General features: G+C 38.7%; 1 protein-coding gene across 1 annotated transcript; it reads right to left on the reverse strand.

Moving 5' to 3' along the window:
- Positions 1 to 10,817: 10,817 nt before the first annotated feature.
- Positions 10,818 to 11,795, reverse strand: LOC136751708 (olfactory receptor 2AT4-like). Its single transcript, XM_066707500.1, has one exon. It carries the CDS (start codon positions 11,793 to 11,795, stop codon positions 10,818 to 10,820), a length of 978 nt encoding a protein of 325 aa, XP_066563597.1.
- Positions 11,796 to 12,629: the final 834 nt, after the last annotated feature.

A 12,629-nucleotide genomic window follows, 5' to 3' on the forward strand; every position in this document is an offset into this window, starting at 1 on the left:
ATAATAATAATAATAATAATAATAATAATAATAATAATAATAATAATAGTAATAAAGAATGTGTGTGTACGGGCGCCGTTCGGTTTCAGAATTGGAGGGGACATGCATTTCGTAAAAACGGGAGATTAGGTAGTTTTATTATGCACACACACACACACATACACTGTTCGATGTTCATATAATTTTTTAGTGTGCGACTCTCCATATTGTTGTACAGTTTAACACTACCTTACACTGATGTATTCTCCTTGCCTACATATTAGGTCACTTTCTGTTACTGCCGATCTCTGCAGATCTGACCCAGTGTTCGTAGAATCTGACCATTTAACCAATTAATTCAACGTATCTCTGCAGATTCTGCGCAATACCCTTGCTGACCTTATGATCATAGAGCTGTGCTATAGACTGGAAAAGCATTTCCTTAGCAATGGTCATGCCAATCACTGCAGAAGCTGGTTCTGTTTATGCAACACGATGACGGTGTGTAGAGAAGCGGCGTTTCAGTTTTTGTTTTAATTTATTTTTATCATAAAGACAATGACTCGAGTCAGATGGAGACTTTTGTGTTTTGACTCGAGTCAAGTCACATTGTAAATAGTTTAATGGAATGAAAGGATGCTGATCTGATAAGATACAGCCAAAATGTTGCAATGGGCAAATTGTTTTAATTTATCATGACAGTTATTATTTTATTAGTAAGTACTTTCGATTGGCCTAGGAATTTAGAGTCTTCGTTTTTATCTGGTGTCAAATATCAGAAGAAATAATAATTGCTGAATAATTGCTAGGGTTTATGTAACTGTGATTGACACAGAATATACTACTCGTGTGGTTTACTGAGATTCAGATATGCAGGCATTCAATAGAGGGGAGGGCTGGCAGACTGCTTTGACTTGAGGACAGTTGCAAAGTTTTCAGGTTTTTGGTGGAGAAGTTCTGGTTCTGGTTCCGTTCAGTCTTCTTGTATTTCGTCTCCTTGGTTTCTTCTCCCAGGTTGTACCACTTCCAATTGTGCCACCCCCAATTGCTAGTTTTAGCTTTCTGTTTTTATACATTTTAGAAAAATAGATTCTAACCTCTTTCCTTCCACATTTCTGATTGGTCTGGTTTGGGGTAATACAATTGAAATTTGAATCAAAGCAGTCTTTGCCCTTCCTCTCCCTTGATTCCTACAGAATGTGTGCTGGGGGTGTGATGGCTTTGAGGAATGTGAAAAATGGTTTCAACTCTATATTGTCAAGTCTTAGTTCTATCAATTACATTTTCAAGTCCCTCAAAGCATGACGTTACAGTTGATACCAAACAAGCTAGGTGTTCTTTTACAGTAAAGTTAAATTTGAGTCTTCTTGGAATTCCGGGGGGGCTGGTCTGATGTCCATGTCAGTGGTGGATCAATTAGGATGTGTGAATAATTATCTTACCAAATGCTAATGTTGCATTGTATGCGAAATATAAATGGTCCAATGGTTGTTTTAGTTAATGGTCTTTCTTTTAAGACCAAACATGCCTTGAGCATGTTTTGGTTCTGAGGAAGAATTAGTTAAGTGTCATTAACTTAGTTTTAAATCACCTTTTATTGTTTGTTATCAAACTGAGGAAGAAGCTGGGTGAAGACTTTGTATAGGAAGTTGAAGAAAGTGTTTTGTGATAATTATATAATGTTTTATATTAATACTAGCATTAGAAGTAGTTTGTATACAGACTGAGCAGATTAGATTTAGCAGGACAAGTAAAGGGTCAACAAGGTTGATTTGTTAGAAACTCCTGTCAGTAATAAAAGATCACACAGTGCCGAAATAGCCTACAGATGTCTGCTGAGAATTTATTTATGACTTAATCATTTCTCAAGATAGGCAGAAATTGTTTCTGTTAATGAGTGATTGACACTAGGTAAATGACGATTGTGGGATCGAATCTTCCTAGTGCACATCAAAGACAGACATCTGCTTTTTGTATCCATCACCTCTTCACGGGAGGACAGATCGTAAACGGACCCGGACCTGTATCTTCTGATTGGATGAACAGCCATAAGATGTTACGTCATTTTTCCTATAAAGTTGTACTCATGTCTGTAAACATTAAGTCCTCACTGAAGGAATTATTCCTGACTCGATTAAAGTTCTATTTGCTTTATCTCGACGACTTCTCCACTTATTTCCGAGACAGTTCTACAACTTGGTGTCACGAACGAGGATCTGAACTTGCCTCCACTACCGGGACCAAAATAAGGGTGAGTAGCTTTTAAAATTACCACCCTGTATATTTAGATTTGATCTGGGGATTGTGTGAGGCTATCAGATTGTAATTTAAAAATAACCTGTGGAGAGGTAGAGGTAAAACAAATAGAAAGGTTGACTGTACAGTGGAGGTTCACAGTAGAGTGAACTCCAGGTAAGACAGATCTGCGGGGAGAGATGCCAAGGCAACCGAAAGGTACGACGAGGCCTGCTGAGCCCCATGTTAAGCAGTGACAGTCAGTGGCAGTCAAAGCCAGACGGAACCTGAGGTACATAAAGTCCAGCGATATAGCCCCATCGTTGGCAAAGATAGGATTGGCATAATGGCATTAAAATACGTGTCTGTATGTGAATTCCTACAAGTTTAAAATGTTAAACTTAAAATGGTAAAGACAAGATAAAAAAAAGACAGTTTCTATAATTCTTTGTCTGAATAATAAGAATTTAGAGAAGAAATTGATCATAATAGATCAAGAAAACACCAAAGTAGTGTAATTCAAAGATTATTTTACATCTGATTTTTAATAATAACAATATAATAAATACATAAATGCTAAGGGCTGTTTGAGACACTGCAGGGTCAACAAAACACACCACTAATCTAATATCTGAATTATCTTTGGATTTCAATCTGTATGTGCTTTGTGTGTTTATGTATTGTGACAGACCGGTAAGTGGGTGAGTTAAGAATGAGCCGTCCAGACAGGGGCTTTGTGGAAAGGACTCTGCCCAGGTAAGTTTAATGCAACCCAAAAAATGTAATACACACACAATTGAACAAAACAAAACAATAAATGCCTAGCCTTGTCCAGGCCTACCTGACTTTCTTCCTTTCCCTCTCTATTACCACATCTGTTCAGGAACCCCACAAACACAGGGGAAGTCCTTTTGGGAAAACTTTTTCTCCCCAACCACCAGCAGGTAGCAGAATGACAATTCCCAGGTTAGAATGTCCGTGTGGTTCTTCAATTATTAGTGTCCTGCAATGGTGGACTATTCCCACAGTCCTAGGTTCCCTAAACAGGTTTTTATCTTTCCCCAAGCCACAGGGTACTATTATTATCATTAGTATTCAAGTGACTATTAGCAAGGGTTTGGCGATTATACTCGCCAGTATACACTCTTACCAACTATACACATGGGCAGTTTGATGGTACATATCCTTCTGTGTAGTGTGCAGCTTACCATAGGTTCTAGTAGCTCCTCTTAGGCTTTCCCCAGCTCGTGTCTGTCCCTGGCTGCAACCTCCTACCAACTGCCCTGATTCTCTCTGCCTGCTCCCTTATATACCCAAGAGCCCCGCCCCTTCCTGTCTCTACCGCAGGGGCTCCTGGGACATGTAATTTTCTACCTTGGGCAGACATTCCTTAAAGGGACAGAGCCCCATTCCAACACAGTATATATATAGTCTGAAGGTTATGTAAGGTAAATGTCTGTTTTGTATGCTTTGTATTTTTAATATTGTGCATAGTCCAGAATAAGACTGAGAGGGGAAGTAACCAATAATTTCAGAATCATATTTACAATTACGCAGTTATTGATGTTTTAACAACAGATTAATGAGGATTTAGACATTTAACTGTATACAGAGTGCATAAAGCATCAGAAATAAGAAATTAATAATGCATTCTATTATAAGAATAATGTTAAAGTAATACAAAATATACACTACATACATAGATTAATAATAATAATAAAGTAAATAAATAGTCATGGTGTCCTCTAAGACTCAGAAGGACAAGAATTTGTTTGTTAAAAAATCATATTATAGACAAATTCTGTACAGTCAAATTAAAGGAAAACTAAAGGCTGGAATCTACAGGAGCAGCACTCTGGTGCAGCCCTGAGTGAAAACCTGATGTAAAATCCATAGCAGGAGAATGTAAACAGTATAGTGACATATTATAGTCTTATTTTAGAAAATATTTGGTTATTGGGACATAGCATAAAATACCTGAAATAAAAGTTAAAATTAGACCTTGGATTTAAGATGAGTGAATTAGTCAAAGGGTAAGAATTTTGAGGATACTATAGAAATATAAAATTATGAGCATTGAATAAGTGAGCTAAAATTAGTATTGAATAATTTGAAGGAGAAAATAAAACATAAAAATAATATTAAAATGAGTTTTACAAACCAGAAATAAAAAATGAAATGTTGAAAATTGAATCAGTTTAATCTGGCTTTGGGAACAGTTCTTCTGAACCTGTACCGGTGTAGATTGGACTTCAATAGGAGGAAGTGACACAATAAAGACATATATGAGCCGCGCAGGTGGACAGTCTTAGTGCCCACGCAAGCTCTTCATTGGGGAAATCATTGACTGAACACATTTTTTGAAAATTAGTTTTCCTGAGGTATCTGGGAATCATTATTGAAATCAATTAAAATGCTTATTTTCTAAAATATATTTTATTAGGAAAATATCTTAATTTATTAACTCAAATAATGGAGTGAAATATGTGTATAAACAGTAATAATACATGTCAATAAATATAACTTGAATTGTCTAGTAAGAAATTAGGAAAAGGAGAAAGAACAGCTGTTAGGATACAGAGTGATGTTTTAAGAGGGTCTGAGCGATGTTGATGAAGGTTTGAGGAAGTTGACAAGGGGTTTAAGAGTTAATAAGGCTTGGGAAGCTGTAAAAAGGGAGTTTGGTATGTGTGAAAGAAATTTGCTGCCACTTTCAGCACAAGAGTTTTGATGGCGATTGAATGGAATATGAGGGAAAATAAGGAAGTTACTTAAGGTATAACTTAATGTAAAATAAATAAATCATTGAATGAGATATAGTTTAAAATCTAAAGTCATGAAACTGTATGGAAATACTGCTTTCCCAAACAGAAATACCCTATTAATCAGGAAGGGATTCACCCCCCCCCCCCCCCCCCAAAAAAGGAGGGGGGAGTTTGGGGCAGTGAAAGTGTCTGTGAGGTCAGCTCCCCACTGAGAGAGATAAGAGAGCTGCCTTGTAACTAAATACAGATGTACTACTATGAACCAAGCAACATTGTCAACCGACAGTAATGTCCTGGGAAATCGAGAATAGTTACATTACTAATGCTAATAATACTGATGTTGATACAGATGAATAGAAAAATAACTACTATTATCTGTCTTCACAGGAACCAGCAACAATGAATTTCCCTCACATTTAGTCCACAAGTTCCCTACTCACATGCCATGACACAGCAAAGTGCATAGTCTCCCCTCTCACATTGGCCTCCGCTCTTAGTGCTGCGGCCCACAACCCGTCCTCATGGCCACTGATGCCAGTGTGTGTGGACGGACAGGAGGGAGGGGGATGGTGGAAACATATGATGCTTACCATACTCTGGTAAAACTAACTAACTCTGCTGATTCCAATTGACAACAGGAGGGTGGCGATGTCCAGGAATAGATGGACAGATTATTAACAATTCATTTCTGATTGATTTCAGGTGCTGAAAATAACAATTTTATCTTTCAGGAAAAGTTGGAGAAAGGCCTGAAGAAACAATATGGAAATGGATTGAAAAGAAACATGAATAGTCATACAACTCCAACCGCTTTTAAATCTTTTAAATCTAAGCACAATTGAAGGATACAGAGTCTGGTGGGACTATGGGCATTTCATGAACTATCCTTTCCATAGTTTATTAGAGTGACTACTGGATTGAAAGAATTGTGTTGTTTGGATGTGTGACTGAAATGTGAAATGATATGTGATGTTTCAAAGTGATGTAAGTGGATACACACTGAATAATGTTACTATGGTGTATTGTATTATTGTATATGGGAATGGAGTGAAAAACTAGTTCTAAAGATTTTATGTGATAACAAAGCCAATGTTTTGTAATGAACGAATAATACATATTTACTCTAGTTAAAAAAAAGGTTTTATTGCATAATAAGTCTATTGGGCGATAGAATTGGCTTTAGAGCAGTGCCAATTCGGTTCTAACTTTTGGGAAATATAATGATAATGTTTATGCAAAGATGTGTACAGCAGTCATTACAAGGTTTAGTAGAATAAGGATGGAATTATACAAGGAATTATATAATCTATTCTTAAAGATGAAGGTCTATTCAAAGTAAATTTATATATTGAGACAATGAATGTCCATTAATGGGTAAAATACAAGACACTGGCAATGTTGGAAGGAAATATTAGATAAATAAATAATAATAATGAAAATAGGAATAATAGGAGTTGTTCCTAATGAAACTATGGAAATAATTTCAAATTATGGTTTATTTGTAAAGAATGAATTGAGAAAAAGATTAATAACTGCCATCATTTACCTAACAACTATTAACTATGTTGCTGAAAGAGCTGCTGTAATAATTATTAAAATAGTCTTAGATATTTAAGTTAGATAAAAAGGAAAGAGATAAGCACATTGTTTTGAAAGTTTGACAGCTCCACACAAAAGAGTATCTACACTAGGAAGTAAAGTTGATTCAGTAACACAGGAGATATGATGCTGCTGACAACAGCCGAGTGTTGTACTGAAATAATTTGTGATAAATTGGAATTAAGATTATTTATATTTTGAATTGTCCCTTTACTGGAAACCTTATAGATTGTGTGAATGTCAACTACTGTCCATGTGATAGAGATGCCTTTTATAAGGAGGATCTCTGATGTTGTGCGAACCACACATTGTGTCTTCAGATGACCGATTTATTCCACATGGCAGATATGCACATTATGAATCGTGTCCTGAAGGAACCGATGTCTGACCCGTAGTGGCAGAGGTGCATATGGAGAAGACGCTGGTGTTCTCCTTGAGACACAGTAGGCCGAGGGCGCGGCTTTAAAGACAGCCTCACGGCATCTTGAACAGACCAATGTTGAGGTCCACAACGCTGAAGTGATGCTTGACTTAATGGAGAAATAAGTTAAAATACTGAAATTAAAGGTTGTCCAGATTATAGGAATCTGCAATACATTGTGAAAACCGCTCAAATGACATCCGCAAAAGCATATATTCTTGTATTGGTAGTTAATTTATAATGTACTTTTGGTGGAGATGAAATTACTCAAATGCATAGAATAAGAGTCATGAAGTAAGAATAAGTCCATTGCCCTTCTCTTGAGAGGTATGGAATGTACAATGTTTATAAATTAAAATGCAGCAGAAATATATGTGAATAACTGAATTTGTAAAAATAACATTTTCTGACTTTTGTATTCCCTTAGAAGCAAAAACAATGTATGTATTATGTAACTGGGGATTGACCTTTATGACCTGGGGCAGGATGAAATATAATTTGAGATACACAGTAAAGCTCCAGGAAATTGTAGGTGGCCACTGCAATTTCCATAAGAGAGCTCAATATTCATTAAGGTATAGTTATTATATAATTGTTTGCCTGACCAGGCAAAGAAAAAGACATTCCTATCCCCTGATTATTTGAATACCTCGCCGTACATACATACACACCTCATAGGTGGCAGGTTGGGATGGATGGAAGCTGAAAACGCAGCACTATACCATCTGCCCCTCAGGAGGAAGAAATTATTGTAACTGACAAACACGATTATTTTGGCTTCTATTCACTTCACTCTATTGCCAAAAAGGAGGAAATGAAGACTCTGTATAGGAAGTTGAAGAAAGTGTTTTGTGATAATTATATAATGTTTTATATTAATACTAGTATTAGAAGTAGTTTGTATACAGACTGAGCAGATTAGATTTAGCAGGACAAGTAAAGGGTCAACAAGGTTGATTTGTTAGAAACTCCTGTCAGTAATAAAAGATCACACAGTGCCGAAATAGCCTACAGATATCTGCTGAGAATTTGTTTATGACTTAATCGTTTCTCAAGATAGGCAGAAATTGTTTCTGTTAATGAGTGATTGACGCTAGGTAAATGACGACTGTGGGATCGCATCCTCCTAGTGCACATCAAAGACAGACATCTGCTTTTTGTATCCATCACCTCTTCATGGGAGGACAGATCATAAACGGACCCGGACCTGTATCTTCTGATTGGATGAACAGCCATAAGATGTTACGTCATGTTCCTATAAAGCTGCACTCATGTTTGTAAACATTAAGTCTCACTGAAGGAATTATTCCGAGCCGGCTTGATTAAAGTTCTATTTGCTTTATCTTGACGACTTCTCCACTTATTTCCAAGACGGTTCTATACTGGGTAACACTTCTGTTAGCATCATGTATTTTGTATTTGGGTTTGTTGCCCTGGTTTATGGAATATATAAAGTACCTTGAATGTCTGTGTTTCACAAAAGAAATCTTCAATTGCAATGTGGTGCTAGTCTCTGTGGAGACAGGACATGGCAGTCCATTGGTCAGTCGGGGGGGGGGTGGTTTCCAGCATGGATGTGTGATCTGTCGTACTTTGGTGAGCACAGGCCCGTATCATAAAACACAGAACTTCAAAGCTTCCTTTATCACAAGCCTACAATTCTCAGTTAGGAAGGTATATGCATTTCTGTATCTACACCGATCAGCCATAACATTATGACCACTGACGGGTGAAGTGAATAACACTGATAATCTCGTTATCATGGCACCTGTCAGTGGGTGGGATATATTAGGCAGCAAGTGAACATTATGTCCTCAAAGTTGATGTGTTAGAAGCAGGTAAAATGGGCAAGCATAAGGATCTGAGCGACTTTGACAAGGGCCAAATTGTGATGGCTAGACAACTGGGTCAGAGCATCTCCAAAACTGCAGCTCTTGTGGGGTGTTCCCGGTCTGCAGTGGTCAGTACCTATCGAAAGTGGTCAAAGGAAGGAAAAGCGGTGAACTGTCGACAGGGTCATGGGCGGCCAAGGCTCACTGATGCAAGTGGGGAGTGAAGGCTGGCCCGTGTGGTCTGATCCAACAGATGAGCGAAAAGTTAGTGCTGGTTCTGATAGAAAGGTGTCAGAACACACAGTGCATTGCAGTTTGTTGCGTGTTGGGCTGTGTAGCCGCAGACAAGTCAGGGTGCCCATGTGTAACGGGGCTCATTCATGCTATAATGAGCCTGTTACAAAGTGACGTAACCCCTCAGTAAAAAGTAGTACAGTGTTAAGCCTCCCGTGGTAGGGGACCTTGCCTTTTAGTGTAGAGGGCTTGACACTGTACTGCGCTGGAGTGCGGAGTGCGGAGTGCGGAGTGCTCCGAGGAGCGGTGGTGCGTGGTTCAAATCCCGCGCGGGGAGCTCCGACCCGCATTGGCAACACATACTGACCCCTGTCCACTGCCGAAAGCGCCTACAATGGGCACATGAGCATCAGAACTGGACCACGAAGGAATGGAAGAAGGTGGCCTGTTCTGATGAATCATGAATTCAAGGTGTTGACTTAACCTCCAAATTTCCCAGATCTCAATCCAATTGAACATCTGTGGAATGTGCTGGACAAACAAGTCTGATCCATGGAGGCCCCACCTTGCAACTTACAGGACTTAAAGGATCTACTGCTAATGTCTTGGTGCCAGATACCACAGCACACCTTCAGAGGTCTAGTGAAGTCCACGCCTCGACGGGTCAGGGCTGTTTTGGCAGCAAAAGGGGGACCTACACAATATTAGGCAGGTGGTCATAATGTTATGGCTGATCTGTGTATTTGCCAAAATAAGGTTGTATGATTTACATAATGAATTGGTGTTGGCAAGAAATGGAACAAGTCAGAAGACAAAGACAAAAGACAAAAATAGGGGGACCACAGCCAGGAGCCCATCAAAGAAGAGGGTGCATGTGTGCGGTGGTACAGCAGCTTAAAGGGGAAGACATAGAACAAATGTTTCTATTGACATATATGCCACTATTTTTGACCATGTGATAAACCATTGCCTTTCAATGCTAGAGGCTGGGCAGAGGGTGCAGCCCAATCTAAGGAGGTAAAATGTGGCATCAATAATTAAAGTATTCAGAAATAGGAATAGGTAAGTGACCATAGATTACTTCACTGTATTACAGTACATGTTAGGAGTTCTTTCATCATCTTCATTGACCATTTCTTTATATCAATTTATAGAACAGAAAGACCCTGCTCTGGTGTCCAGGGTAGAGTCTTCAACACTGAACAGGAGGCATCCATTGAAGATACTGTGGTTTCAAACAACTCAGTTTGAGGGAGATTCCAGACTACAAATATAAAAGAAAATATTTCACAATGTACAAAGTATGTATTTGACATCCAGTCACTTTGGTATTACTATTTTAAATACATCTCTACCAGTATGAAGGGCAGATTTACACCTGGTTAGGTGAAAAACAAAAAATCTCAATGTTATTTGTTTGCTTTAAATTAAGTAAGGATCTTTATACAGTGTATGTCGTGCATGTGTGCGTGTGTGTGTGTGTCACCTAGTAATAGGTGATGCTTGTGCTTTGTTTCATATGTAGGGACAGTTGGACACAGAGGGACCTTTTGCATAACTTGAAGAATTCAGTGAACTGGTTGACCTACACGGCTGCATCTGACCCTTTATAGAGGCAAACCAGCACATGCGAACTGGTTCTGTCTTTGTGTTTATATGTGTTTGCATTTCCCTCCTTTTTTGCTTAGGGATTTACAGAGGCATTGGCTGGGTCGTTGTTCCAGAATGGACAGAGAATCCAGAGAATTTGTTTTATTTGGCAGCTCTGACAGTGTTCCTGGCACCGTGTGGAAAGCCTGACATGAGTCCAAAGTACCTCTGAGCTGCTGCCTTGATCTTCTTATTCCTTAAGCTGTAGATGATGGGGTTGACCAGGGGGGTGAGGAAGTAGTTCAGCCCACCAATGAAAATGCGCCCATTGGGGGAAATGCTGTCCACTCTCAGCGCTATATACACCATGGCTGTAGAGCTGTAGTACAACACCACCACCACTACATGGGAAGAGCACATGAAGAAGGCTTTCTTCCGGCTCTCCACAGTTTTCATTTTCACCACCGATATTATGATCCTGCCGTAGGTAAACAGCACAAACACAAGGGGGCCCCAGGCACACACCATGGCGAGCAACAGGGTGAAATTCAACTGGGCCGTCACATCAGCACAGGCTAGAGACATTACAGTGGGGTATTCACAGACAACATGCAGGACATGGTTAGAGGCACAGAATGGCACTGAACTAGCCAGGACCACAGGTACCACAGGGATAAGGAAGCCCAACACCCAGACTGTGGATGTTATGGTGATGCAAATACTGGTGCTGATGATGGTGTTGTAATGCAGTGGCTTCACCACGGCCACATACCGGTCATAAGCCATGGCCGCAACTAGGAAAATTTCAATGGTGCTGATAGAAACGTAAAAGTACATCTGCAGAAGGCAGCCTGTGAAAGAGATACTGTTGTGGCCCAGAAACACCGCCAGCAGCTTGGGTAAGATGGTAATGGTCAGCAGCACATCCAGGATAGCGAGGTTCCACAGGAAGAAGTACATGGGTGTGTGGAGCCGTGGGTCCAGGGACACCAACACCACGATCATCAGGTTCCCCAGGATGGTGGTCAGAAAGAGGAGCAGGAAGATGAAGAAAAGTGTGGTGTAGTGCTCCTGCAGGCCTGGCATTCCCACAATGATGAAATAGGAGGCTGAGGGCAGGGAGGTGTTGGGGTCGCTCATGGCTCAGCGCCACACAGGGTCTGTGAAGAGAAGAGGGGCAGCTGGGAGAGCAGGGGGACACTGGCTCAGTTATACATTTCTTGATGGTTGAAGAAGTAAACAACCAACAGGAAAAGAACCAGACATTGTATTGTTTTGATTTGATTCTATCTTTTCAATTGTATAATATAATGCAAACTGTATAACAAGTTGTCATTGAATATATTTAACATTTGATTTATGTGCTTTTCAATATTATATCTTCATGAATTGCTTTTACATTGTAAAATTATTATTTAAAGTGAGTTCAATATAATTTAAGGTTCCCATGTCCCAATTTATGTATATACAGTCATCCAGAATCATTCATAGCCCTGAATAAATATCAACACAATATATCAAATATACCAAAGACAGATTTACAGATTGGATTATGTGTCCAACTGAAAGAAGAAGAAATATGAATCTGCAATCGTATTAGCATTTAACATGTTGAAAGTTGAAAGTCATATTTGTCATTAATAAGTAATTAATTTCCATAAGATACGAGAGTCAGATTTAATCACCACCTTAAATATTACTTTTACTAAAACAAATCTACAACAGTATTCTGCTCCTTGAAATCTGCTCCTTCAAATTTATTTAAAAAATATATTTTATATTTTGAAAATAGAAAAACATGTTTAATTAATGCATTCTAATTAATTATGAATAAATTATAAGCATATTTTGAAATAATATTATTGGTGAGAATCTAAGTTTCTAAGGAATATCATTGTAGTATCATTTAAAATCATCACTTATCCTTTTGAGAGGAAATGGGATGAAACTAAATCTGTAATTCTGTAGTAGAAT

This window comes from Amia ocellicauda, chromosome 6 (assembly GCF_036373705.1).
Source record: "Amia ocellicauda isolate fAmiCal2 chromosome 6, fAmiCal2.hap1, whole genome shotgun sequence".
NCBI classification, from domain to species: Eukaryota; Metazoa; Chordata; class Actinopteri; order Amiiformes; family Amiidae; genus Amia; species Amia ocellicauda.